Source organism: Sorex araneus, chromosome 5 (assembly GCF_027595985.1).
Source record: "Sorex araneus isolate mSorAra2 chromosome 5, mSorAra2.pri, whole genome shotgun sequence".
In the NCBI taxonomy this organism is placed as follows: domain Eukaryota; kingdom Metazoa; phylum Chordata; class Mammalia; order Eulipotyphla; family Soricidae; genus Sorex; species Sorex araneus.
In genome coordinates this window covers 82,021,857-82,049,202 of record NC_073306.1, presented here as the reverse complement: position 1 = coordinate 82,049,202, position 27,346 = coordinate 82,021,857, and the positions used below count along the sequence as shown (strand labels likewise).

Here is a 27,346-nt window from a genome sequence, read left to right as displayed (position 1 = left end):
TTTGGGGCTTATTCCTGGCTCTGTGCTGGGGGATCACTTGTGTCGGGGCTTGGGGGACCATATGGGATACCAAGGATTGAACCCAATTGGCTGTGAGCAACATAAGCGCCCTACCTACTGTACTATCTCTGCACACCCCCTTTTTTAAAATAAAACATTTCGGTTTGATGAAAGCAGACAGTTTCCTTGGTCTGTCATAGCAAGGCCCAGGCCTCCTGGCCAGTTCCTCAGAACACAGTGTGCAAGGGCAGCTGCAGTTGATGTTTGGCTTTTGCCCGAGGGATGATGACTACTTTTTTTTTTTTTTTTTTTGCTTTTTGGGTCACACCCAGCAATGCTCAGGGGTTACTCCTGGCTCTGTGCTCAGGAATTACTCCTGGTGGTGCTTGGGGGGGGACCATATGGGATGCTGGGAATCGAACCCGGGTCGGCCGTGTGCAAGGCAAACGCCGTATCCACTGTGCTATCACCCCAGCCCCTATGGCTACTTAAGGTTTGGGGGAGTAGCTGCTTAGGGTCTGTGTTGAATGGCAGGTCAGGGACATGCGCTTCTATATCTGTTTAGTTGGGTGAAATATTTCCCTCTAGCAGCTGTGAGGGCATTATCTCCAATTCAAAACATGTGTGCTCTGCCTTTGAATTAGTTGAGATGAAACTTTTACCCAAACTGTCCTTTAGGAGGGGGTGGGGAAGGGGAGCTGGAGAAATGGAGTAAGGGCAAACAGATACCAGCTTAACTAAGCCTTTGCATTTATCAAAAGTGCTGTGCTGGGGCTGAGTCTGCAGCCTGATGATTCAGACCCACCCCGCCTGCCAAGAGACATACTGGCGTTGATATAGTTTTTCTTGTTCTTGCTCTATTCACTTTGACCCATGGCTGCCAAGTTCAGATCTCCATCGTGATTCTGAGCTTAAGGCCTGTCGCTAGAATTCTGCTGAGCACGGGTTAAACCAGGACCCTGCTGAAACTGTTTGTACATGGATTTCTGTGTGGATCCACTCCTGTGTAATCCACAGGCCGTGTAAATGGTGTTGTTCTGATCTGACTGAGCAGGCAGTTTCATAGCCTTTGGTGAACACACAAATCAAGCGTTGCCATGTTGTCAGGTGAGATAGAAATGCACTCCTAGCGGAGACTGGGGACATCGGTGGAGGGAAGGGAAGGTCACACTGGTGTGTTGGAACAATAAGTGCCTGAAGAAACAAATGTCTTACGAACAACTTTGTAAGTCACAGTGTTTCCGTAAAAATAATTGAAAAAATAAAAAATGCGTCCCTAGAAGCTATCATTGGCTGTTCAAGTGAATGGAACAGGGGTTTTAGGTATAGTTTGGCCTGTGGATCTGTTAGCCAGAAAGGGAAAGTCCTTTTCCCTTGGACAGTCTCTACTTATAAAAAGAAAGTTCCTCGAAGTTGAGGGAATTGAGCTAGACAGCCCCATGGCCTGAGGCTCTCAAAAAGCAGTGTGGTTCAAGGACAACTAAAATGAGCCCGAGGATAGTTCGGAGGAGGCCTTGGAGACTACCCATGGTTCTTGTGTTTAAGGAGCTATAAGGAGTGTGCTCAGCCCTCATGAACTGAGTCCTTATTTGCCGTGGGAGTGTGACCTTTCTGATTATTGAGCCAGAAGCATTTCGAAGACTGCCTACGTCCCAGAGGATCAGAGACGGGTGATGGCTTTGTCCCTGTGGGGAGCCTGAGGAGAAAGAGATACCTGTTTTGACCTGTTCCATCTCCTTTGCTTCTGACCCAGCTTCCACCCACCATGCACCACTGGGTATTGCCCTCGGCTTCCACGGGTAATTCTGAGTTCTTGATCTCTCAAGATCGTTCTAGTCTTCACATTTCATGTTTTTGTTCACCAGTTGAGGACAAGCCGTATGTTCTGGATAATTGTTCCTTCACGGTCTACTTTCTCTGTGCTCCCACCTCCTCATCGCTGGCCTGAGTTTGCAGATGGATCTGGGAAAGGCTGGACCTTGCAACAAGGGAGGTGAGAGAGGGTGGCACCAGGCCATGAAAGAAAGTGTGGCGAGAGAGCAGAGGATCCTGAAGCATTCTCAGGGTAACAAAAAGAACATTCAGAAGTTACATTTGGAACAATAAAAAAAAAAAACCAAAGGGAAGGGACGGAACGCAGAGTGCTGAGTTTCTGTTGGGCTGGCAACTTTTATTTTTTATTTATTTATTTTTTTTGGGTCACACCTGGTGATGCACAGGGGTTACTCCTGGCTCTGCACTCAGGAATTACCCCTGGCCGTTCTCAGGGGACCATATGGGATGCTGGGATTTGAACCCGGGTTGGCCGTGTGCAAGGCAAACGCCCTACCCGCTGTGCTATCGCTCCAGCCCTGGGTTGGCAACTTTTAAAATTTTCTGTCAAGGAGATTGCTTGTCTGATTGAAAAGGGTAGGATACAAATGAAGGAGCATTGCTAATGGAGATTGGTGAGACTGTGACAAGAGGCTACCCACCCAATGAGAGACCTCCAAAGACTGGAAGACCTAGAAGCTGAGAGAGGAGCAATGTTGGATTCACAAAGACCTTTGGGAGAGGTGAAAACTGACAAATATTTTAATTTTCAAAAGGGAACTTGGGAGATAACTTTATCTATAAAATGATAAGATTAACAACCAACTCAGGACAGCTTCTAAAGAGGATTATAAGGACAATGATCTTGGAATACTTGGTGAAGGAAGCAGTACCATGCATAATTAGCAGGGCTTCCCCAAAAGCAAATCTCACCAGATTAATTAATTTTCCTTCCTGTGGTGACTGTGGACTTTTGGACTGTTGAGATGATGTGTTTGTAACTTTTAGTCATTGGTGGCATTCTTGAGAGAGATCAGAGTAGAGTTTGAGAAAAGGTAGGGCAGTCTGACATGGACCCCTTTGAGCCCCTGAAATATATCAAAGGCGACACAGGTAAAAACTGCATAACTGGTGGGCCATAACTTAAAACGAGGGTGGCAGCTAGTAGAAGAGGGATCCAGAGAAAGAAACCGACTTTGGAAGGGGTTCATGATTGGAATAAGGTGAGATGCACTGGGCAGGAAGATCATGTAGGAAGCTAGTTCTAGGCTCTGTCTAGGGTGCTATTGTAGCCAGTTTTTAAAAATTGGTTAGACAATAGTATCGACATAAAGATCACATGGGTAGGTAGCTCTTGCTTGGAAAAATAATTAGTAGGTCCAAATGATAGAAATAAGAAACAAACCAAATGCTGAGTCAGAATATTTTGAAACAACAAACCCAATGGGAGTCAGAGATTTGTGCTAGAGCCCAAAACAAAAAAGTGTGAAGTTTGGCTTAAGAGCCACTTCTGAAAAAAGTATTTCAGGATTGGTTAAGTCCATGTCAGCATGAGTCAGTGGTGTGCTACGGTTGTCAGAGAAGCTAATGTGATTTTTAAGAACATTGAAGTTTAATATTCAGACCAAGGGAAGTGGTCACACTTGACTACTTAAGTCACATGGGTGAATTGTTTTAAGCCGTGGAACTATGAATGGAAGAATTACTCTACATCAGATCAGCGAGCTTCTGTCTAGATCTCTTTTCTGCTCTGAAGCATATCTATTGGTTTTATTAAAGAACATCCTTACTTTTTTGTTGGTTGGTTTTTGTATAAGTAAAAAGGAACTTCTTGTAGTCTGTGCTAATGCTGGAAGAATATAAAATAAGGAGAAAGAAAACTTAATTCTATCACTTATTAAAAAAATCTACTTTTGACAATAAGGCAAATAGAGACATTGTAAGATGTGGAGAGAGAATCTTTTCTCATTTTTGCAAATGTATTTTCCTGAGAGCACCTCTTGTATTACTATTTTTCTGCTAGGATTATCTTTTGAGGGGAGGGGAGCTACCATGTTATTAACAGCAAATGTCATTTTAATCTTACATGTACAACTTTAGACATTTGTCACTGTCACTGTCATCCTGTTGCTCATCGATTTGCTCGAGCGGGCACCAGTACCGTCTCCATTGTGAGACTTGTTACTGTTTTTGGCATATTGAATACATACGGGTTGCTTGCCAGGCTCCTCTGAGCAGGCAAGATACTCTTGGTAGCTTGAGGGGCTGAGGAATCGAACCTGGGTCAGCCGCATGTAAGGCAAACACCCTACCCGCTGTATTGAAAGCAAAATGACCACCACAGTGATTCTGTTTATCATCTTTTCTCCACAAGTTTCACATTTGCAAGACCATATCTGTGATTAAATTCCCCATGCTGGTTCTCCATGTTGCCTGAGCTCCTTTCTAATTTGGAGTGTGTGTTTTTTGATCCCATTAATCTATTTTGGGATAGATTAATGACCAAAGCTCCTCCTCTCTGGAAACCACCATTCTGTCTCATATATCTGTTTTAATTCAGTTTAGATTTATTTTTCACATTTCATATACAAGTGAAATAAACTGTACAGGACTTGTATTTTTCCTATCTGTCTCACTTCACTCAGTACCATATTTTCAAAGACTCTACATGTTGTTGCAAATAGCAAGATTTCATACTTTTTCATGACTGATAGTATTTTATTGTATATGCAGTGGTACTTTAATGACGGGTTAGATTCTGAGAAATGTTTTGCTAGGTGATTTATTTAACTGTAGTGTGAATGTCATAGAGTATACTTACACTAGCTTACATGCTATAACCTACCTACTCTATACTTAGACTGCATTCTATAATCTAGTTAGTGGGACCATCATTGTATATAAGTCTGTTGTTTAATGCCAAAGCATTAAATGACACATTACTCCCATGTGTGTATGTGTGTGTGTGGGGGGGAGGAGTGGGTGGGCGGAATTGAAGAGGTGGGGAAGGGGATTTGCCATCTTTTTTTATTCATCAGTTAACAGGCACGTAGATTGTTCCCACTTATGGTCTGTTGTAAATAATGTTGCATTATCTGTGAATGCTTCTTTGGAGTGCCCATATCTTTTTAAATTAGTGTTTTTATTTTCCTTGGGTAAATACCCTGAAGTGGAATTGTTGGATCACATGGTAGTTCTATTTTTAAGTTTTGGGAGGACATTCCACAGTGTTTTTCACAGCGGCTACACAAATTTATATCGACGCCAGTTAGGGCATTCTCTTTTCTCCGCATCTTCACCAATACTTGTTTTTTCTTGCCTTTTTGATAATCTCCATCTGACAGCGATGAGGGAATATTTCCTGTGGTTTTGATTTGTAATTTTCTTGTGATTAATGATGTTAAGCATCTTTTATGTGTCTGCTGGCCATCTGCCTTATTTGGGGAAAAAAACGTCTAATCAGTTGCTCTGCCCATTTTTAATTGGATTGTAAAACTGAGCTGTATGAATTCTTTGTTAATTGTGTACATTAACCCTTTATCAGGTATATCCTTTACAAATACCTTTGCCCTTTCAGTAGTTCTTCCTTTAATTTTTGATGGTTTGCTTTGTTCTGCAGAACTTTTAGTTTGATACAGCCCTTCCCATTTGATTATTTTTTAAGCTTTTGTTGCTAACATCTCTGAAATCAAAACAGAGAAAAAATTGTTGCTAAGATGTCTGTTAAAGAGTTTGCCACCTATGCTTATATCTAGATATACTATGGTTTCAGATTATATATTGTCACTGTCCTCCTGTTGTTCATCAACTTGCTCTAGCGGGCACCAGTAATGTTTCCATTGTGAGACTTATTGTTACTGTTTCGAATATGACATTAGTAGCTTGCCAGGGAGAAACAAAGTCTTAAATTCATTTTTAGTTTATTTTTGTATATGTTGTAAGTAATGAATCTAGTTCGACCCTATTGTTCGTATCACTTCATTTTTCCCATTGTTGAAGAGACTTTTCTCACATCGTATTTTCTTGCCTTCCTTGTCACAAGTTAATGATCATGTATGCATGGATTTATTACTGGCTCTTATTCAGTTCAGTTGATCAAAGTCTCGGATTTTATGCCAGGCCTCATAGCTTTATCACTACAGCTTTGAAATTAATTTGAAATTAGAGATCATAATGCCACCAACTTTGTCTTTCTCATGACAGCTTTGGCTAATTGGAATCCTTTTGTAGCTTAAAATAAATTTTAGTATTCTTCCTTTTCTGTGAGAAATGTGATTGGAATTTTGATAGGTATTATACTGGATCTGCAGATTGCCACGGAAAATATGAGCACTTTACAATAATAATTCTTTCTATCTCCGTTTCTTTGTATATTTATCTGTTTCCCCCATTAATGTCATATAATACTCATTGTGCAGTTATTTCACTTATTTTATTTTCTGGTTTTTGGGACCGCACCCAGCAGTGCTCAGGGCTTACTCCTAGCCTTGCACTCAGTGATCACTCCTGGCAGTGATCACCCACTTCACTCTTTCTCTAGCCCCTATTTCAAGTTTTTGTTTAAACTATTCTTAGATAATTTTTTTATGTGATTCTAAATGGAATTGTTTTGTTAAATTCTCTTTGAGATAGATTTTTGTTCCTGTAGCCCTTATTGAATTTGTTTATTCTGAGTTTCTTGGTGGAATCTTTGGGGGTTTTCTATATATAATAATTTGGTTTTGTTTTTAAGTTTCCAGTTTGAATGTCTTTTTTTTTTTTAAGTCTAATTTCTCTGGCTGAGAGTTTCAGTATAATGTTGAATAAACGTGCAAGAGTCACATCCATGTTTTGTTCTTGATCTTAGAAGAAATACATTCAGTTTTTTGCTGTTGAGTATAAAGTTAGCTGTGGGTTTGTCATCATTATATGCGGCCTTTTAATGTTGCAGTACTTTCCCTCTATAGCTACTACGTTAAACACTTTGATCATAAATGCATGTTGCGCTTTGTCAAGTGCCTTTTCTGTTTCTACTAATATGATTGTCTGATCAAATCTTTCACTTTATTGATGGTGGCTTTTTGTGCTTATGTGAATATTGAATCATAGTTTCATTTATAGAATAAATTCTACTTGATCATGATTTATGTTCCTTTTAATGGATTGTCTAATTGTTTAATAACATCTTGTTGATTTTTTTTTTTTGCATCTGAGCTGATCAGTGGTATTGGCCTGCAATTTTTGTTGGGGGTCCATGGGTGCCACAGATTGAACTGAGGACATTGGCATGCAAAGCATAGACTCTTGTTTTACTTGCTACACTTCATTTTTTTTTTTAATTTATTTATATTTAATTAGAGAATCACCGTGAGGGTACAGTTACAGATTTATACACTTTTGTGCTTATACTTCCCTCATACAAAGTTCGGGAACCCGTGCCTTCACCAGTGCCCATTCTCCACCACCAGTAAACCCAGCATCCCTCCCATCCTCCCCAATCCCATCTCCCCCCACCCCACCCTGCCACTGTGGCAGGGCATTCCCTTCTGTTCTCTCTCTCTAATTAGCTGTTGTGGTTTGCAATAAAGGTGTTGAGTGGCCACTGTGCTCAGTCTCTAGCCCTCATTCAGCCCGCAACTCCCTTCCCTCACATGGCCTTCGACTACAATGTAGTTGGTGATCGCTTCTCTGAGTTGCCCTTTCCCCGGAACGTGAGGCCAGCCTCGAAGCCATGGAGTCAACCTCCTGGTACTTATTTCTACAGTTCTTGGGTGTTAGTCTCCCACTCTGTTATTCTATATACCATAGATGAGTGCAATCTTTCTATGTCTGTCTCTCTCTCTCTGACTCATTTCACTCAGCATGAAACTTTTCATGCCCATCCACTTAACTACAAAATTCTTGACCTCCTTTTTTCTAACAGCTGCATAGTATTCCATTGTATAGATGTACCAAAGTTTCCTCAACCAGTCATCCGTTCTGGGGCATTCGGGTTTTTTCCAGATTCTGGCTATTGTAAACAGTGCTGCGATGAACATACATGTGCAGATGTTGTTTCGATTGTACTTTTTTGCCTCTCTGGGATATATTCCCAGCAGTGGTATTGCTGGGTCAAATGGGAATTCAATATCTAATTTTTTGAGAATCGTCCAAATTGTTTTCCAGAAGGGCTGAACCAGTCGGCATTCCCACCAGCAGTGAAGAAGGGTCCCTTTCTCCCCACATCCTCTCCAACAGCGGTTGCTTTTGTTCTTTTGGATGTGTACTAGTCTCTGTGGTGTGAGGTGGTATCTCATGGTTGTTTTGATCTGCATCTCTCTGATGATTAGTGATGCAGAGCACTTTTTCATGTGCCTTTTGGCCATTCGTATTTCTTCCTTGGTAAAGTTTCTGTTCATTTCTTCGCCCCATTTTTTGATGGGGTTGGATGTTTTCTTCTTGTAGAGTTCAACCAGTGCTTTATATACCATTGATATCAACCCCTTATCTGATGGGTATTGTGTAAATATCCTTTCCCATTCTGTGGATAGTCTTTGTATTCTGGTCACTGTATCTTTTGCGGTGCAGAAGCTTTTTAGTTTAATGTAGTCCCATTTGTTGATCTCTGTTTTTACTAGATTGCTTAGTTCCGGCTACACTTCATTTTTGATGACATATTTGACATCCTTTTGTGTCTTAGCTAATTATTATAGTTTATTGAGTAATACTATTTTTATCTTTTAACCTTAGCTCTAGTTTGTAATTGATTAATCCACTATCTTTCCCATACATTTACTTTATGAATGAGGTTTTTCAAGCATTCTTATTTTAACTCAGTACATTTTTTTTTTGCTTTTTGGGTCACACCCAGCAATGCTCAGTGGTTACTCCTGGCTTTGATCTCAGGATTACTCCTGGCGGTGCTTGGGGGACCATATGGGATGCTGGGGATTGAACCCGGGTCGGCCACGTGCAAGGCGAACGCCCTACCCGCTGTGCTATCACTCCGGCCCCTCTCAGTACATTTTCTTTTCAGTGTAAAGACACTTTAATGTTTCTTGTAATGTCTCCTTAGTGGTGGTTACTTTAGATCTGATTTTGTGGAAAACATTTTATTTCTTCTCTAATTCTGTGATAACCTTGCTGAATATTCTTGGTTGGGAGTTTTTTTCTTTTAGCACTTTGAAAATATGCCCTCTTTTCTAGCCTGCAGTGTTTCTGATAAAAAAAAAAAACCTGTTAATAGTCTTTTGGGGTTCCTTATAGGTAACATGGGTTTTATTTTTTTGTGTCTCAACTTTATTTTTAATTTCTTACATTTTGATCATCTTGATGGGCTATCTTTAAGTTATTTGTAACCTTCTCTGCTTTCTATACCTAATGTTTGTTTCCTTGCCCAGACAGTTTCTTCAGATAGTTTTCCCAACCCTTTTCCCTGTTCTTCTTGGGCCTTTATCACACAAACTTTATTCAGTGTAATGTTATTTCATAGTTCCTAAAGCTATCTGAGCTTTTAAAACTTGCTGTTGTTGTGTTGTTGTTGTGTTCGGGTGAGCTCTGTGGCTCTGTCTCAAGCTCGTTCATCCCTTCTCCCTCTTCATCAGATCTGCTATCCACTCCCTCTCCGTACTTCCCAGTTTCTGTGGTCTTCAGCTCCTTTTCTTTGATATTTTCTCCTATTCTTTGTTGACATAATCACACCAGAGGAGCATCTTTGTGACAATTACCTTGGATTTTTTTAATTGGTTGCTTCTCATGAGCATGTTCTATTCTGTCCTCTCCCTGTTGTTCCTGTGATGGCTGGGGGCACCACACTGGCTGTGTTGCTCGCAGCTATCCAGGCCTGGGCAGAACCAGCTGCAGTGTTTCCATATTGTTTTGTTGCAGTATCTGCCAGGGCTGTGCACTTGGTTTCTGGTGTCCACATGCTTTTAGGTTGTGGTGCTCTTCAGGGCCTGCTTACTGGACTGTGATGCTCATACTCTTATTTTCAGTGCCCCACACCCTGAACACCATGTACTAGAAATCAGACATTTTTGTGGCACCAGGATTCTCAAATGGCAGAGCTGCTAAGATGGCACTGAGAATGGGCCGGGCAGGGTGGAACACAGCCCCGCATGCCAGTGCTACCCTCAGGCCCCCTATGTTGAGTTCTTTATCTGGTAGGTTGCTTATCTCCATTTCATTAAGGCTTTCTCCCCAGAGGTTAATTTTGGGCTTTCATTTGAAACATATTCCTCTCTCTCTCTCTTTCTCTCTCTCTCTCTCTCTCTCTCTCTCTCTCTCTCTCTCTCTCTATCTCTACTCACAGTGTTGATTCTCTAAGAGTAGCCTTGGCTACTAGTGAACCCTATTGTACAAGTTTGTCCTATTTTTGATTGTCTCGTAAACTTTTGTGGGTTATATTGTTTCCTTCCTTTCTTCCTTCCTTTTTTTTTGTTGTTTTGGTTTCTTTTTTAGGGCCATACTTGATGTTGCTTTGGGGTTTACTCCTGGCTCTGTGCTCAGGACACTCCTGGAGAGGCTCAGGGTACCTTATGCATCACTAGGGATTAAGCCCAGGTTGGCCACAGGCAGGGTGAATTCCTTGCCCTCTGTCTTCTCTCTCTGCCCCCAGTATTATTTTTTTAAACTAAATCATGTTGTTAAAGGGCATGGATAGGGATTTTACTGTTTCAAATGGAGGAATCATAGTCAGCATCTAGTTTCAGGCAGATTGGAAGCCAGAACTGCAGGAGCAGTTTTTAAAGTATGTAAATATAAACAGTATTATCAGAACAATCATAAACCCTCTGGTCTCCAGACTGAACATGGGATGCCTAAGGAGTCAGGGTCCTGTAACACGAGTACCCAGTAACAGGGGTGTAAAGACATGGTGTACAGAGTGACTCCGTGGAATACTACTTGAATATATTTTTCAAAAAGATGAAATCTTTCCATTTGTAGCAGCATGGATGAAACTGGAAGGTATGTTAAGCAAAGTCTGTCGGAAATACCAGATGATCTCATTCATGTGGAATATAAAGAATCAAAGCAAAGGAAAGCAAAGCAAAGCAAAGGTCAAATAGAAGAAATCCGTAGGTTTTGACCACAGAACTGAGGTTGCCAAAGGGGGAGGGAAGGGAGGAAGTTGAAAGGGTGGTGGGCATTCAGTGGGCTGTGGAAGAGGAGTATTAGTACTTTGGTGGTGTGGTGGGCGTGGTATGGTAACATTTGAAGAGGTATGAAACTCCACTTTTCAAACATAGACTGTCTTTCAGTCCCAGGTTCTGTATATGGTTCCCTGAGCACAGAGCCAGCAGCACTGAACAGAGTCAGGAGTCACCTCTGAGCACTGCAGTGTGGCCCAAATCTATCTATCCCCCCACCCCCACATACACATACACACAGTCTTGTAAACCAGTTCCTTCCTCCATTAAAAGGAAAGGAACAAGTTTAAGGGCTCTTGTACATGTTTCGCTTGTGGGAGGCCTTGGTTCTGTCCTGCACATGGTTCCCCCAACCATGTGCATGTTCCCCCAACCCCAAGCATTACTGGGAAGCACACTGGGAGTAGGCCCTGAGTCACCTCTATGGCCCCTCCACCCTGCCCCTTTCCAAGAAGTTGGCATTTGAGGCAAGTGTGATCTCTGGCTCGGTGAGCCGAGGCAAGGCCAAGGGTAAGCACCACAGCAGTGAGCTGACTGCCAGCTCTAGCAAAATAGGGTGAGCGCCAAAACGGCCTCCAGCTCCAGTTCAAGAAAGGTGGAATTTAAGTTCAAAAACTACACGGGTGGGTGTCTCTCCCAGGAGTCCCGGCAGACACTCAGCCACTGGAGCTGCTTTGAGACTGGCCCAAGGGTCTCCTTCATGTGTGTCTTGGTGCTTTTCAAGTAGCTGGTTTTGTCACGGTGCCGGGTCGGGTGAGTGCACACTTGCCCTTCAAGAATGGACTTGATGCCCTGCCACCTCTGGGTCTCCTGGTCATGCACCCCAGAAGCCTTTGGGAATTTTGTCTGTTTGTTAGGGCCCCCAGGACCCCATGGTGCAGGACCCGGGGATGGAGCCCCAATTCCCACATGTACACAACAGGTATGCCCCACTCCTTTGAGCAGCTCCCCACCTCCCCAGAGGTGGGTGTGAAGTTAGGTGTTCTGGGTGACGTCTCACTGGTACAGGTCCCAAGGATAAGAACATTAATCCCTCAGTCCTCAGGGAGCTGTATTGTGAGGTCCCCCTGGATTAGGGCAACCTCTGCAGGTGGGATTTTGGGGGAGACCATGCCTCTGCTTCTTCACCTAAATTTATTGTGCTGTTTCTGCCCTTGCTGTGGGGGAACCCTTTTCAGTTCTTAGGTTTTAGTTTTTTTTTTATTTATTTCTCTTTTTTTGGTGTTTTAGTTCACACCCAGCAGTGCTCAGGGCTTCCTCTTCTCAGGTCTTGGGAGATGGAATAGGGAGTGCCAGGGATCAAACCTAGGTCAGCTGCATGTAAGGTGAGCATCCTACCTTCTATACTATCACTTTGGTCAATTTTTATTTACTTTTTTCTAAAGGATTCTATGTTTTGTGACAGGAGAAGTAGTAAAGCAGGTAGGATGTTTGCTTTGCATGCAATTGAGCCATGTTGGATCAGCACCCCACATGGTCCCCTAAACCCTGCCAGGAGAGATCCCTGAGTGCAGAGCCAGGAGTAAACCCTAAGCACAGCTGGTATGGCCCCCAAATAAACAAACAAGCAAGCAAAAGGATTCAATGCTTTTATTTGTTGGGAGAGAGGTGGGCCACAGCCGGTATATAGCTCAGGGGCTATTCCTGACTCTGTACGCAGGAGTGACTCCTGGAGGTGCTCCAGGGACCAGATGCCATAATGGAGGTTTTAACTGGAGTTGGTAGGGTGAAGAGTATGCACCTCAACCCCTGTACTATCTCTCTGCCTTTTGGGCTTAATTTTTATGGCAGGGGATGTTGAGATTAGCCCTGGGCCCACATCCACGTGAAGCTTGAGCTCTGGTTCTGAGCTCCATGCCCCAACCCCCTTATTTCCAGGACCCCCTCACCCCATCCCCCAAATTTGTTGCAGTTGTGGAAGGAGGTGAACCCAGTATCTCTCCATGTTGTTCTTTTGAGCCATCTTAAAGCTATTTCTGTTTTTCTTTCTCCTATTCACTAAAATGTTGTGGGGTTCACTCTGAGATTTGGGAGCAGGAGCGCCATCCAGGTGTCATTGGAGCCAAACTCCCAGCCTTTAAAGCTGCTTCTGTTTTTCAGATTAGCAAAGGCAATGCACATAATACACCCCGACCTAGAGTGGCATCACTATGTTTCTCAGTTTCCATAATGAACCTGTTTATCTAATCACCAATGGTCTCATCACAGATTGACTTTTATTTCTTCTTGCACCAAGCCTGGCTTGTTTGAAGCACCAACTTCTTCACATTTCCCCATAAACACAGGAATCAAACTCACAGGTCAAACTCTGTCCTTTTGGTGTGTCTGGCATTTAGTACCTCTGGCATTTAGAACCTGTCCAGAGAGATTCATTTTTGGCAAAAACAGCCTGTCAGTGCCACTTTGAAAACAAAACTTCAGTGGGCTGGGAGTTGGGCCTGCCCTGACCAAGGCACCAGGCATCTGCTGAGAGGGGTGTCTGAGGCCATCACGTTCAGTCAAGGCCTGTGGCAAAATTATCTCCTTAATTAGGTGGCCATCAGTCCAAGAACAATATTTCTGTCTCCTTCCCCCTCGTCCTTTAATGTTATTTTTTCTCTAGTGATCCCATGAGTATAGTGGGAGGGAAGGATTAGGGTTTAAGGCTCTGCAGAGTGGAAAGGAGACACTTGCATACACGCGTTGGCACATGTGTACACATGCACACTCACTCTCCATCTTGCAGAAATGAAATTCTGCATCATTTACAACATCGCTCCCGTCTTCCCCAAGTCCCTGGTAACGGACCTTCCTCTTTTGTCTCTCTAAAGTCGACTGTTCTTTCTCAGGTGAGTGCCACTGCACAGCCTGTGGCCGGGTGTTTCAGGTACAAAGGTCTCAGGGCTCATCCGCCTAATCACATGTGTCAGCGTCCCTTCTGTTCAGTCTGAAGGCCAAGTGGTTTCCTGTGGTGTGTTTCTGCAGTAATGTGTCATTCACCTGCTGACAGGTGGACAGTGGATGCTTTGTTGCATCCACCTTTTGGTTTCTGTTGACAGCGTGGCTATAGCCCATGTGCCTGGGTCTCTTTCTTTCATTTCTCTGGGTAGCTACTTAGAAGTGGGATTGCTGGATCTTATGCCTGTTCTTTTTCAAACCCGTCGTGCCTATCCCATTTTGCTCTCTCCCCCACAGAACACAAAGTTCCCATTCCTCCACATCCTTTCCAACACAGCTTGGGTTTTTGACTCCACAAATTAGACATTCTGCTTGCTTTCTACCACTCGCTGCTTTGGCATTGTTTGCTTCCATGGACATCATCCGTTCTGTGGTGGCAAGCTTTACTCGCAGCATCTTTGACTTTCTTCCAGAAGTATATTTTCTGGTATCCATTTGTCAGAAATGATCTTTGTTCACCCTCATTTAGGTAGTAGTGCCGGATTGGAAATTTTCAGTTTCCCACTTTCTCCTTTGGCCAAGGAAAATATATGGCATTGTTCAGAGGGAAACTTTTCTCTGACTGTTTTTAAGATTTGCTCTCTTTTCTTGCTATTTTGGGTTTTTTTTGTTTTGAGCCACACCCAGTGGTGATTGGGACAAGTGGTGCCAGGGATGAAATCTGGGGTTCCCTCATGCAAAGCATGCATTCTAGCCTACTTGAGCCTCTCCCCAGCCCCTCTGTTTGTGATGGTCTGTAGTTTCATTACATTGTATCTAGGCTAGATTTCTTTGTTTGTACTGTTTAGAAGCATAGGGATGCCTGAATATGAAAAATTGTATTTTTAATTCATTTTGAAGTTTTCCCAACATTGTTTCTTTGACTGTTGCTTTTATTTTTTTCTCAATTATCTCCTTCTAGAGTTCTGGTTAAATTCAGTTAGTCCTATGTTTTCTTTCCTGTTGTCTTTTTTCATATTTGGTGTTTTACGTTGTTTCTTTTAATTTGGGGGAGGGGGTGGTTAGGCCACACTTGACAGTGCTCAGGGGCTGTCCTGACTGCTCAGAGGAATAGCTTGGCCATACTCAGGGGACTTTATGCAATGCGGGGGATTGATAGGGATGAGCTGGGCAAGTGCTTTATACCTTTACCATTTTCTGGCTCTTAATTTTCTTTTTTTGTTTTTGAGTCAAACCTGGTTATGCTCAGGGGTTACCCCTGGCTCTGCACTCAGGAATTATTCTTGGCAGTGCTCCGCAGTCTATATGGGATGCGGGGGATTGAATTTGGGTAAGTTGCATGCAAGGCATGCGCCCTACACGCTGTGATATTATTCTGCCCCCTTACCTCTTTTTTGTTGCTCTTGGTTATATTCTTGATTAGTTCTGTTTCCTTTTCTCTTCTGTATAGGCATGCCTTCCTCCTGCCTGCCTTTCTTTCCTCCTTTTTCCCTTTTCATTTCTGTCTCTTCTATTTCCTTCCCATCAATTTTCTTCTCTTCCCTTCCTTCTTTATGGGAATTGATCCGATGGATCCACCTATAAAAGGTGTCACGTCCTGTTTCTTGAAAACTTCCTTTCTTGTGACTTCAACAATGTATTTGAGACATATATGCACATGTCATTTATTTATCATGTAGTTGTCAGATTATCTGGTCCTGGGCCCAGAGGAAGCACACAGGTGGATTTGCCCACCTGCCCTGAAAATGTCTGCTCCCAAGTTCACATCCCAGGTGGCCCAGGCGTGCAGAGACTGTGGGGCAGCTCTGCCTTCTGCCCTCTGATCCCTGGCACTGCAAGTGATTTCCGGCCGCACCAAGGAAAGGGTGAGCTCCACAGCTGAAAATGGGTCTGAGCGTCACAGCTAGGAAGTGTGCCTTGTGGGTGAACCGCATCTCTTCTGCTCTCACCATGGCAAGAAATGAAAATGAAATGTCTCCTTTTCTGGGGCTTTATTTGGACCGTGTAGTTACAACCCCAGGATGGTTATTTGTGGCTTATTCTTGTACTTGTCCATTCTTGCTTGCTTATTAATGAATTGGCAGCTATTGTCTTTGTTTCCCAAAGTGGGGTGATACTGCCCCCCTCCTCCGGGGTGCTGGAAGCTTCAGGGGGTGATGGTAGTCTCCTCTGCAGTTGGTGTGTGTGTGTGTGTACTGGGTGTGTGTGTGTATTGGGTGTGTGTGTGTGTTGGGGGATGCTTTGTTTTTGTTTAATTAAAGAAGGCAGATTTCCAGAGATTGGGAAGGGATTTTTTTTCTTGGAAAGGCAGTAGACCAAGGCAGTGTGGAACTCTCTAAGATCAGGACCGTCTAAGGGAGTACTCTCTGCAGCCGTGACCAAGGCAGAGGTGGCCCCTGGCCTCAGAGAGCTTGCAGTCAGTGAGCCTGTGACAGCCATGGCAGTGGTGAGGCTGGCATGAAGGCGGCCATCCTCTGGCTTTACTGCTCTCTGCGCTTCCTTCCACACTTATTTGTGCAGGTGGAAGGACTCCCTTGCATGTCGATTTTCTTTCATCATGCTCTGTGGGAGAGGTGCATCGTTCCTACTGTGTGGGAGTGAAAGACCCCTCCTGGGAGGGCCCCGTTGACAGCCAGATGGGAAGCAGAGCATCTCTCAGATGTCAGGAAGCCAGTGGCAGCCTGCAGACATGCTCCAGTGCTAGCCATGGAAAATGGGTGCGCATCCTTTTTTTTTTTGCTTTTTGGGTCACACCCGGCGATGCACAGGGGTTACTCCTGGCTCTGCACTCAGGAATTCCTCCTGGTGGTGCTCAGGGGACCATATGGGATGCTGAGATTCGAACCTGGGTTGGCTGCGTGCAAGGCAAATGCCCTACCCGCTGTGCTATCACTCCAGCCCATGGTGCCCATCCTTTATTCAAATCTTTGTTCTGGAAAAGTTGATACAGGGCAGGGGGCTGTAAAAGTTGATACAGGGCAGGGGGCTGTATCAACTAGCCAAGAGAGATAGTTGGGTTAAGATGCTCACCTTGCATGCCACTGATCCTGGTTCAGTTCCCGGCACCTTATAAGGTCCCTCAATGCCTCCAGGGGCCACTCCTGAGCATAGAACTAGGAGTAAGGCCCTGAACTCCACAGGGCCTGGCCCCAAAGCCAACAGAGCCAAGAAAAAAAAAGTTGGTGCTGTGTAACCTTCAAGCAGAGGTGTTTTAATTCTTAATGGTGTATTGAGTTCTAGCCATGAGCCAGACATTTTCTACTGATTCCCTTAGAGTTGGAGAGTTCCTTACCTCCCTCTTTCCTGTCCCTCATCATTCATTTACTTGTCCAGTCTTCTAGGAAACACCTGTTACATCGGTACCCACCTCCCACCACTTCTGTTTTCCCAGTCCTGATCTCTCCATCTCTCCCCCAGTCCACTCCCCTCAGCCTCCTGGTTCCTTCTTGCTGTCCATCGCCCTGCACGGACCTTTCTGAAACACTAACCAGAGGCTGCACTCTAGCTTTGGATCCTTTCGCCAGTCCCACTGCATCCACAAGCGAGTGTCACCTTCATGGCATCCAAGTCCCTCAGCACTAGCCCCTGCCTCTTCTTCAGGTTCTTCCCCTTCCCTGCTTGCCACCTCCCCAGCTCTGCTCTTGTCTTTAGTAATTCAGCAAGCTCAGAGCCACTGCTCTGTGCATGGAGGGGGTTCAAAGAGAGAGAGAGAGTCCTACTCACAGAGGGTTCTGTTCGTGGGGAATGACTGCAGGCAGGTACACCCTTGGTGTAGCATCACATTATACAGCAGAAAGCAAAGCCAGAGGGAGGGGCTGAGGGCAGGGGAAGTTCACAATCAGACAGGATGGTTAGGGAAGCAGGTAAGCCGTGAGCAGAGACCCAAATGAGCCGAGGAAAGCTAGTCTCAGGTGAGGAGCAGAGAGGGACAGGGAGACATCCCCAGCAAAGGAACAGCAAATGCCGAGGAGGCAGAGAAGCAGGATCCAGCTCTGTCGTTGAACAATAGAGAGAAAAGTCAGTAGACGCGGATGGACCATGTAGACGGAATGATGCAATCTTTGTTTTCTCCTCTGTGTAACCATCACCCACAGCCTTGTCAACTCTGCACCCACTGATTAGGGTCCAGTTTCTGGGACACAGATCCTCCACATGGCCCATCTGGGCTCTCTGGGCAGGTTCTCCCACTCAGGACCTGCAGCCAGATTCTCACCTGAGGCCCTGGGTGGATTTCCACGCTCATTTTGGGTTTGGCAGAAGCTGGTTCCTTGGCTGTGGTAGGTCTGAAGCCCCTGCACCGTGTGGCTCTCCGTGGTGGGTCCCTTCTCCTAGAGGCCTCTGGAAGCTGCACCCTTGGGCCATGCTGCTGGCCCTCTCCGTTCGTGGCCGTCAGCAGGGACCCCTCCTGTGGATCCTCTCAGGGTTCATGTCAGGTCCCAAAAATGCCCTGTGTTCTTTCCCATCTGACATCTTGAGGCCCCATCACATCTGCGGACGCCCTTTCCAGCAGTAGATGCAGCATCTTTAGAACCCCATCAGCCCCAGTGAAGTTGGGGGGCTCACTGGGGTCACCCCACCAGGGACTCAGGGGAAGGAACCTCAAGGCTCACTTTCCCAGAGGAGATGGAGCCACTGGGGACGCGGGGCAGAGTGGGGATCTGGGTGGGGACTCTCTGGCTGCCGTGAGGATTATGAAGCTGGAGGTGAACCCGGAAAAAGATAGCAAGGGACCCTCTTAGAGGAGAATTTGGTCCAGGCTGGAGTTGACCTCACTCCTGGATGCTCGCAGTCCCCCAAGTGTGCCCTAGGTTTGGCAGGCTTCTTGCCATTTCTCATCTCGTCTCAGCCATGCCTCTTTCCCTACCCCCCACATGTTTTTGCTGTGGGGGTGCAGGTTGGGTCATACACTGATGCTCGGGGTCTGCTCCTGGCTCAGTGCCCAGCAGTGCTTGGGGATTAAATCAGGGTTGGCTGCATACAAGGCAAGTACCTTAGCACTGCCCCATTACTCTCTCTCCTGCCCCACTATTCACCTGCCCTCCGTAGCCTTTATTCTGTCCTTTCCTTCCTCTCCCCCCTTCCTCCATCCCTTGCCCTCCCTCACACCCCACCCGCACTACTCTGACTCCTTCCTTCCCTTCCCCCTCTCCATATCTCCCAAATCTAGGGTCTCACACTTGCAAGGCAAGTGCACTCCCAATGAGCTACATCTTAGGCCCTCTACTACAGATTCTTTTTCTGGGGGCTTGGGAGTGGGGAGAGGCGCTTTGGGCTATATCTGGCTGTGCTCAGGGCTTACTCCTAGCTCTGTGCTCAGGGATCACTCCTGGCAGGGTGTGGGGGACCACATATGGTGGAACCTGGGTTGGCAAGGAAATTGCCTTCCCCACTGTACTCTCTGGTCCCAACCCACAGATATTTTTCAATGGGATAATCCCTTTCCAGGCCTAAAAACTTGGATAGGACCTGAAAGGACCCCTCCAAGGTGGGTCCCTTTCTGGCCCCACTCTCATACCTACTTGAGCTGTGTTGGGTCTACTGGCTTATCTTTGATCCCCATGTCTATTGTGTAGCCTCATGCACAGCACCTGGTTGGTGCTTGATAATGAGCAGGGGGTGAATGCAAGGACTTTGGGAAGATGTCGGCATGAAGGAGCCAGAGCACCACTCATGGGCAGAGTACCTCGAAAAGAGCACCACATTTAAGTGAAAATGCAGTTCAGGGACCCGCAGTGCAAACACCGTGTCAGTGCTCGGGGGTCCTCCACTTCTGCACATCACTGGGATGTGCAGCATTTCGGATGAGACTTGAATCCTGCCCAGTCTGCAGTTGCTGGACTAAGTTCCCCCATCATTCCCCGATATGAAATAATCATCCTATGGCAAATGATCCCTTGTATGTTATATCCCAAAAGACATTTGTTTAGCAGTGCTGTTTTCCATGAGTTTATTCTGTAATGATTAAAGAATAAACATTCACTCATTTAAAATACCCGGTTAATGTGAAACACACCCGGCACTTCCCTCCCCATCTGTATCCCAAGCCCTGAGAAAAGGTCTGTCTGAATGAAATTTTACTGGTGTATTGAAGATGGAGAATCCCTTGAATCAAAATAGCGAACACTGAGAGGTCAAGGGTCCTTTCAGAAGAGGAAATTATTAATCTGGTTATTGATGGAGAAATGAAATAGCAAAATAGAGCATTTCATGCCTCCCAATTAGCCACGTGTCCATTTTGAACTCAAGAAAGTGGAACTCTGGAAAGAATGATGGGACCAGAGTAAACACAGTGATGTTATTTAAAACTCAATAAACCGAAGAACAGAATAACAGCAGGGTCTGGTTTCACCCGGCTGCTCTCCTGCTGCCTATGACCCTGTGCGGCGCTGCCTGGCGGCGGGGCTGTGGGTGCCCGCCAGGCTCTCGGCCGTAAACCAAGAAGCGCACAGTATCGTGGGTTCCCGTGGGTGGGGATTCTTTATTGGCAAAAGCAAAACAACAATTTTTTTTTCAAATTTTTTCATTTGTATTGCCAAGTTCTTCTGTTTGTTTTCTAGTGATCTCCATTGGAGAATATAAATTTGGTGGTCGAGGGAGCGTTTGCTGTACAATCTTGCATGAATAATCAGGTATTCTGTTACAGAGGAGAGGCTGGCCGCAGGGCCGCTGCTGTGCTTTCTGGCCGGGGTCATCCGGCTGAGAAAGGAGACACAGCACTTCTGCTCTGAAGGACACTTGCAGTTTAGGTCAAGGCCATACGTTTTAGCACCTTTGATGGCCGCCTCTTCCGTTTGCCCTGGCCTCGCTAAAAAGGGTTAGAAGGGGAACCCGAGTGCACCTTTGTAGCACTGAAGAAAGTTAGGTTTCCCTTCGCTCTTGTTGTCTAAGGGTCAGGCCCCCTTTGCAGGCCTGGCCGGAGTTCATTGCAGGGCAGGGTCGGGAGGGGCTGGAGCTTTAGTCCTGAGCAATGCCCCTCCGTGTTCTCCTGCCAAGAGAAGGGTGTGGGCTGGAGAATCACACGGGAATCCAAGACTTGAAGGCTGGGGCAGCCTCTGGGGGAAACATCAAGGGCCTTAGGTGCCTGGTAAATGGCAGGAGGTCAAGGCAGAGGGGAAAGGCAGGGGCCGCCCTCTGGGTTGGAATCCTGCAGAGCGTAGTGAGCACTGCCTCAGGAGCCCCGTGGGCATGGCGCCTGGCATGGTCCACTGTGGTTAGTTATCCCACCCGCTTTTCAAGAGTTTGAGAGGGTCTAGGCTGAGAGATATAGAAAATTTTTAGGAGCATCCATCTCAGGAACCCTAGGGCAGCTGGTTCCAGTGTCTTTACAACGCTAAAACCTGAGGCTCAGATCCTCATGGCCCTTAGATAAAATGATACAGAACTTACTTATAACCTGTACACATCTTGCCATATATATAATATTTTTCCTGGGACTCTTTTTTTGTGTGTGTGTGTGTGGGGAGGCTCGCCTGGCAGTGCTCAGTGCCTGTTCCGGGTTCTGTGCTGACAAGTGATCCCTGGCAATGCTCAGGGGACCTGACGTGGTGGCGGGATTGAGCCACGGTCTCACGGTCAGCAGGGTTCAAGGCAAGCACCTTAGCTCCTCTTCCTTTAGACTCCAAATAGTTCTCTCAAATAGGTATATCTGACACAAACACTATGGACATCATGTAATTTGAGGATGACAAACTTTTGCTCAGGAGGTCCAGCTGTATAGCTATAGAGAAAGAAAGAGAAATAATTTGGCTTATCAAAGGTGGAAGGAAGCAGATTTTGCAGCTAAATCTGGTGAGAGTTGCAAATCTTGGGCAAGATTCTAAAAAGAATTTGCTAAAAGAATGATGGGTGCCAGAACCATAGTACAGTGGAGAGGGCATTGCCTTACATGTGCTGATCTGGGTTCCCGGGTTCAATCCCTGGCATCCCATATGGTCCCCTAAGCACTGCCAGGTGTATTTCCTGAGTGCAGAGCCAGGAATAACCCCTGGAATCACTGGGTGTGACCCAAAAGGCAAAAAAAAAAAAAAATCAATGACATTTTGGGGCCAGAGAGTACAGCGGGTAAAGAGAACCCTGGTTCCATCCCTGGCATCACATTGGTACCCTGAGCCCCACCAGAAGTGATCCTGAGCACAGCGCCAGGAGTAAGCCCTGAACACCATCGCATCGGATATGCTCCATAATAAAACAACAACAAAAAGTAACAAAATTAAATTTGCAGATCATAACTGTGGTTTTGGCATATGGCAATATTTCCCCCCAAAATTAATGAAATGAAGACTAAGGAAAATATTTGACAGTGTCAGTTGTCGGTGAGGAAATCCAGACTTTCAAGAACATTGAGATTCGGGAAATGTGCATTCCCTTGCACACTACGAACTTGAAAATTTCCAAAAACATACTTTTGGTAAGATCAGTAATAATATTAACAAGTGTAATTTCTTTTTATGTTATAATAAAAAGGGTTAAAATTTGGAAGACATGTGTCACTCAGTGAACCAGAATAATGGATTTAGAATCACATGGACAGGATGTCCATTCAAAATGCAAAAGAGAGGAGCCAGAGTGATAGTGCAGTTGAGGGTGGGGCGTTTTTTCTTGCATGCGGCCGACCCAGGTTCCATCTCTGGCATTCCATATGGTCCCCCAAGCAATACCAGGAGTAATTCCTGAGTCCAGAACCAGGAGTAACCCATGAACATTGTCTGGTGTGACCCCAAAAGACAAAAAAACCCCACAAAATGCAAAAGAGAACAGATATGATTTATTTTAATTTCTGGTTTTGGAGCCACACCCCCATGGTGCTCAGGGGACTGATTTTGGCTATGTGTGCAGGAGTGACCCCTGGTGGTACTCACAGAAATTTCGTGGTGTGGGGCTCTGACATGAGATACAAGGCAAGCAACCTAACCCCTGTACTAACTCTTTGGCCCCAAGATAGATTTTATGTGCTCTTTTTTTTTTTTTTTAACTTTTTGGGTCACACCCGGCGATGCACAGGGGTTACTCCTGGCTCTGCACTCAGGAATTACCCCTGGCAGTGCTCAGGGGACCATATGGGATGCTGGGAATCGAACCCCGGTCGGCCGCGTGCAAGGCAAACGCCCTACCCGCTGTGCTATCGCTCCAGCCCCAGATTTTATGTGCTTTTTGCTCTGGTTTGGTTTTGACCATATCTGCCATGCTCAGGGGACCATGCAGTGCCAGGCATTCACTCAGGATTCTAGCCTACCAGACAGGAATTTAGAACCCACATTCCAACTAATCTTCATAGACCGCTTCTCACTGAGATTTTGTATGGTCTTAAAAATATCCACAGTTATTTACAAAGTCCATGAAAATGCCCCTTCCTCTTATAGTTACATATTGGTGTCAAGACATGTTTTCTTCAATATTCCAACTAAGACAAATTCCAACACTTTCTCTGTTTGCTTTTTTTTTTCGTTTTTGCTTTTGATTTCTAGTCCCACACTCAGTGGTGTGGTGATAGGGTGCAGGATACTCCCAGCAGTGCTCAGGGCCCATATGGTGCCAAGGATCAAACTTGGGGTTCCTGCATGCAGAGCACTTGCTCTGACCCTGTGAAATTATTTCCTTGACCCTATTATAATTTTTTGAATGCAAAAGTAGATAGGAGAATTTAGGAGAATTCAGCTGTCTTCTACTTAGTAGTTAGATTTTGACAGGTTTATAAATATATCACAGTTGTCTAAATTTAGGTTATGGAAAACATACCATTTTAAGTAAACTGTTGCTATGTAATCATATAATGTGCTTAATTTTAAAACTGTGAATTAATACATACTTAAAACTTTTTGTTTTAAGGTTTGATCTCAACAAATCAGTTGATATAATTTCCACAAGCAAAAGCTATGCTATTTGGCTCTTTAATTTAGAATTAAAGTAATTTAGAATGTAGGGGCCAGAGATATATTTCAGGGGTTAAGATGCTTAAGTTCCCTGGTTTGATCCCCGGCACTACATTTGATGCCCCAAGCATTGCCAGGAGTCATTCCTGCGCGCAGAGCCATGAGTAAGCCCTGAGTACCACCGGGCATCACTCCAAAGATAGAATAACAATAACAACAATTTATAATCTAATGAGATTCTGACATCAAAAATTTGAGAATCATTGCCTCCTACAGTTACCTATACTGCTGATCATGACACCCATTTAAGATGGGCATCATGAGTATGTAATATGCCTATTTCAAAGTGTACATAAACATAGAAATTTGAAGACGAGAAGAAGCAATTCAGTGGTTCTAACATCTTTTGCATGTGCAGGGCCAGACCACTAGACCACATGACTAAAGTTGGGTGCCTAAGAGGCTAAAATGCAAATTCATTGGAAAACCAGAGCAGGTGGTTAGGATCCCACTGGACAGCACAGCCATGATGCTCCTGACAGAGGTTTTCGTCACCAACCAGATTTCTTTCTTACCCATTCCCATTGTATTATTTCTCCTTTCCTTCCCTTTATTAGTATTATTCTTGAGGGGGGTTAGTGAGGAACGCCTGGCTGTGCTCTGGGCTTCCTCCTGTCTCTGTGCTCAGGAACACTCCTCCTCGTGGGGCCTGAGTATGTCATGGCATGTATGGAATTTGGGTGGGCCACGTGCAAGGCAAGCACCCTACCTGCTGTACCACATGTCTAACCCATTGTTATCTTTGCTGCTGTGACCAGTGGTTGCACGTTCAGCCCAAGTGCCACAGGGAGAAGATGACAGCGGGGCGGGGGGGGGGGGGGGGTGTCCGGTCAGGGATTTAACATGTGGCCCCACGCCGACACTCTTCATGCTGAGTCACATCCCACTAGCTGCACCCATTTGTGAATGCACACGTGGTTTGTGGTGACATACTCACAAGGTCCGGAGTGCAGAGAGAGAGAGAGAGAGAGAGAGAGAGAGAGAGAGAGAGAGAGAGAGAGAGAGAGAGAGAGAGAGAGAGAGAAGAGGGAGGAGGAAGGGAGGGAGAGAGGGAGAAAGGGAGAGAGGGAGGAGAGAGCGAGAGCAAGAGCCCCTTGATGCGCTGGCTGGGCACAGCAGACAGCTTGTTGCTCTGGGGAATGCTTTATGAATCCAACACCAGCTTAGGCAACACAGTATGCCTTGCTTTAAGGCTCTGAAAGGCTGATTTATTGCCCTCTTTGATGGGCTAGTATCCAGAGAAACTGTGGATCCCTGGGTACCACAAAGGAACTTACCGCACAACCTAATGTTTGTATGGAGGAAGTCTTTTGCCTCTGTGCAAACGCCCTGCCTGCAGACCCAAGGTACAGCCCCCACCCCATTCCAGACCAGACCAGGACTAGTTTTGAGTCAGGCAACTTCTCTCCCCATATGGGTGACAAAAGGAGAGAGAGAACAAAAGGGAATGCCCTGTTACAGAGGTGGGGTGGGGGTGGGGGATGCTGGGATCATTGATGGTGTAGAATGGGCACTGGTGGAGGGGTGGGTACTTGATCATAGTATGACTGAAATGCAAACACAAAAGTTTGTAAGTATATAACTGTACCTCATGGTGATTCACCAATTAAAAAAATGTGGGTGAATTGACAATAGAAGTGAAGACTGAGGGGAAAGAGCAGTAAGAAAAATGAGAAAATTGGGCCTGAGAGATAGCACAGGACATCAGGTGCTTACCTTGAACGCAGTTCTATCCCCGGAGCCCTGCCAGGAGTGACCCCTGAGCATGGAGCCAGGAATAGTCCCTGAGTACCAGCAGGTATGGCTTGAAAGTCAAAAAAAAAGAAAGAAAGAAAGTTGTGCAGCAGAGCTGTGGGGCTGGTAGCTCAGTGGTGGTAGAACAGCCAGTGTGATGCCCAGGAGGACAGTTGATCCCTTGCTGGAATCACCGGGTTGGTCCCAAGTGTGGCAACTGCCGCATGTCAGACCTCCGTCATGCAGAAACAAGAAAAGGCAAGTGGGGGGGTTTGAAAATTAAAATAGAGGTGGAACTGGGCACAGCCTCTGTTCTCTCACTCACCTGGGTGACCAGTGACCTTGGGGCAGCTGTTCTGCCCACCTGAGCCTCCAGTTTCCCCGTCCACTGGGGTGTGGTACAGGAGGCGGGTGTGGGGGCGGGGTCAGATCCTAGCACTGTGTATTAATTGGTCAGCCTGTGTTTCTTATCCCGCCCACTGTTCTCCTTGCTGTCTGCTTTTTATAGGCTAGTGGTTTTTTTTTTTTTTTAATGCTCTAGTGAAGTTAGATTTCCTAGGTGAAAGAACCCAACATTTGGGGACTGAAGGTATCAGAAACACATGAGACTTCTAGACCGAGGCCGTAGTGGTGTCCTACCCGCCCCCTCTACCTATGCCTTGCCAGGCACCAGTCTTGGTTCTAACGACCTTATCTCTCTTTCCTGGGTGTTGTCTGGAAGGTGGGTCCTACTTAATAATTCGGATGAACTGGGTGAAATAATATTGGACACGTGTTACCCTGGCCTAGAATGCATGTTCTCAATATCTATGTCTATTTTGTCTTTTTTAGGGATCAGCACCGTATGGACTCGGCTCCTGAGTACGTGAAGGTAGGAAACCAAAAATGAACCTGTAACGGGGGCCCTGAGTAATGTAATTCCTATTTCTAAAACTTGCCAAATAGTGTTGCCTTCTGGCTTGTTTAGGAAACTGGTTGGAGTGAACCAACCACAAGGTAACCTGACTCTCCTAGACCTTTAGTAACCTTTGTAGAGGGTTTACACCATCCTGTTATAGAACTATAATCTCTTCCCTTTATCTGGAACCCCGGGGGCTAGATGTGTTTTAGAATTCAAAACATTTTTAAAAGGCTATAGGGCATACATATAACACCCCTAACAGGGTCTAGGGTCAGTACCTATGATGAAACTTATTTCAGTAGGGAAGTGAAAAAAAAAAATTCCCATTAAGTAGAAAAAATAAAACAAATGACTTTGTGGTTTGAGTTGTGTTTTACCACCTGTTGAGGTCTGAGTACCCACCCCCTGTGCTACTGCTTTAGTCTCTAAAGGGGCTGAGTTTCAGGGCTTCTAAATTATCAATGTGTTTAAGCCACATTTCCATTCTCAGAGGAAAGCAAAGATGCTTTTTTGCATCTTTCCTCTTTTTTTACATCTTCCTTTATCTGCTGGTAAGCTATCTTTGCTTTTTTTTTTTTTAGCTGTAATTAAACTTGGTAGGTAGAACATTCTGACTTGTTGCCGTTAGCTTCTTGGATTTATGGCAGCGCTTGTGATTAGGGTTTAGGAGAAGTTGTGTCATGAGCTGGAGGCTAAGATGTTGGTGCCTCTCAGGCACACATCCCACCTTCATCATTCCAAGCATAGCACTCTGATGCATCCATCTTCATATTTCCAGGTATGTAGGCCTGTTGCTCTTTTGTTCACCTGTGGTTTTATTGTATTTGTTTTGTTTTGCATTTCTTCTTTTTCAGTCAGAGGATAGAAGGTGCAGAACAAAGCTCTAGTAGAACTAAGCCAGTTTAGCAGTTATTACAGTATTTATTGGAATAGAGGTAGATAATTTTTCCCTGCTTATAGACCCAGCCTGTGTCTTTATCCAAACT

General features: G+C 45.2%; 1 protein-coding gene across 1 annotated transcript in view; it reads left to right on the top strand.

Moving 5' to 3' along the window:
• BCAR3 (BCAR3 adaptor protein, NSP family member) overlaps positions 1–27,346 on the top strand; it is a 128,754-nt gene that overhangs the window by 20,165 nt on the left and 81,243 nt on the right. Inside the window, exon 3 of the mRNA XM_055140512.1 lies at positions 26,291–26,330. Within this exon, the coding sequence (XP_054996487.1) occupies positions 26,291–26,330 (40 nt within the window). The remainder of the gene's footprint in view (positions 1–26,290; positions 26,331–27,346) is intronic.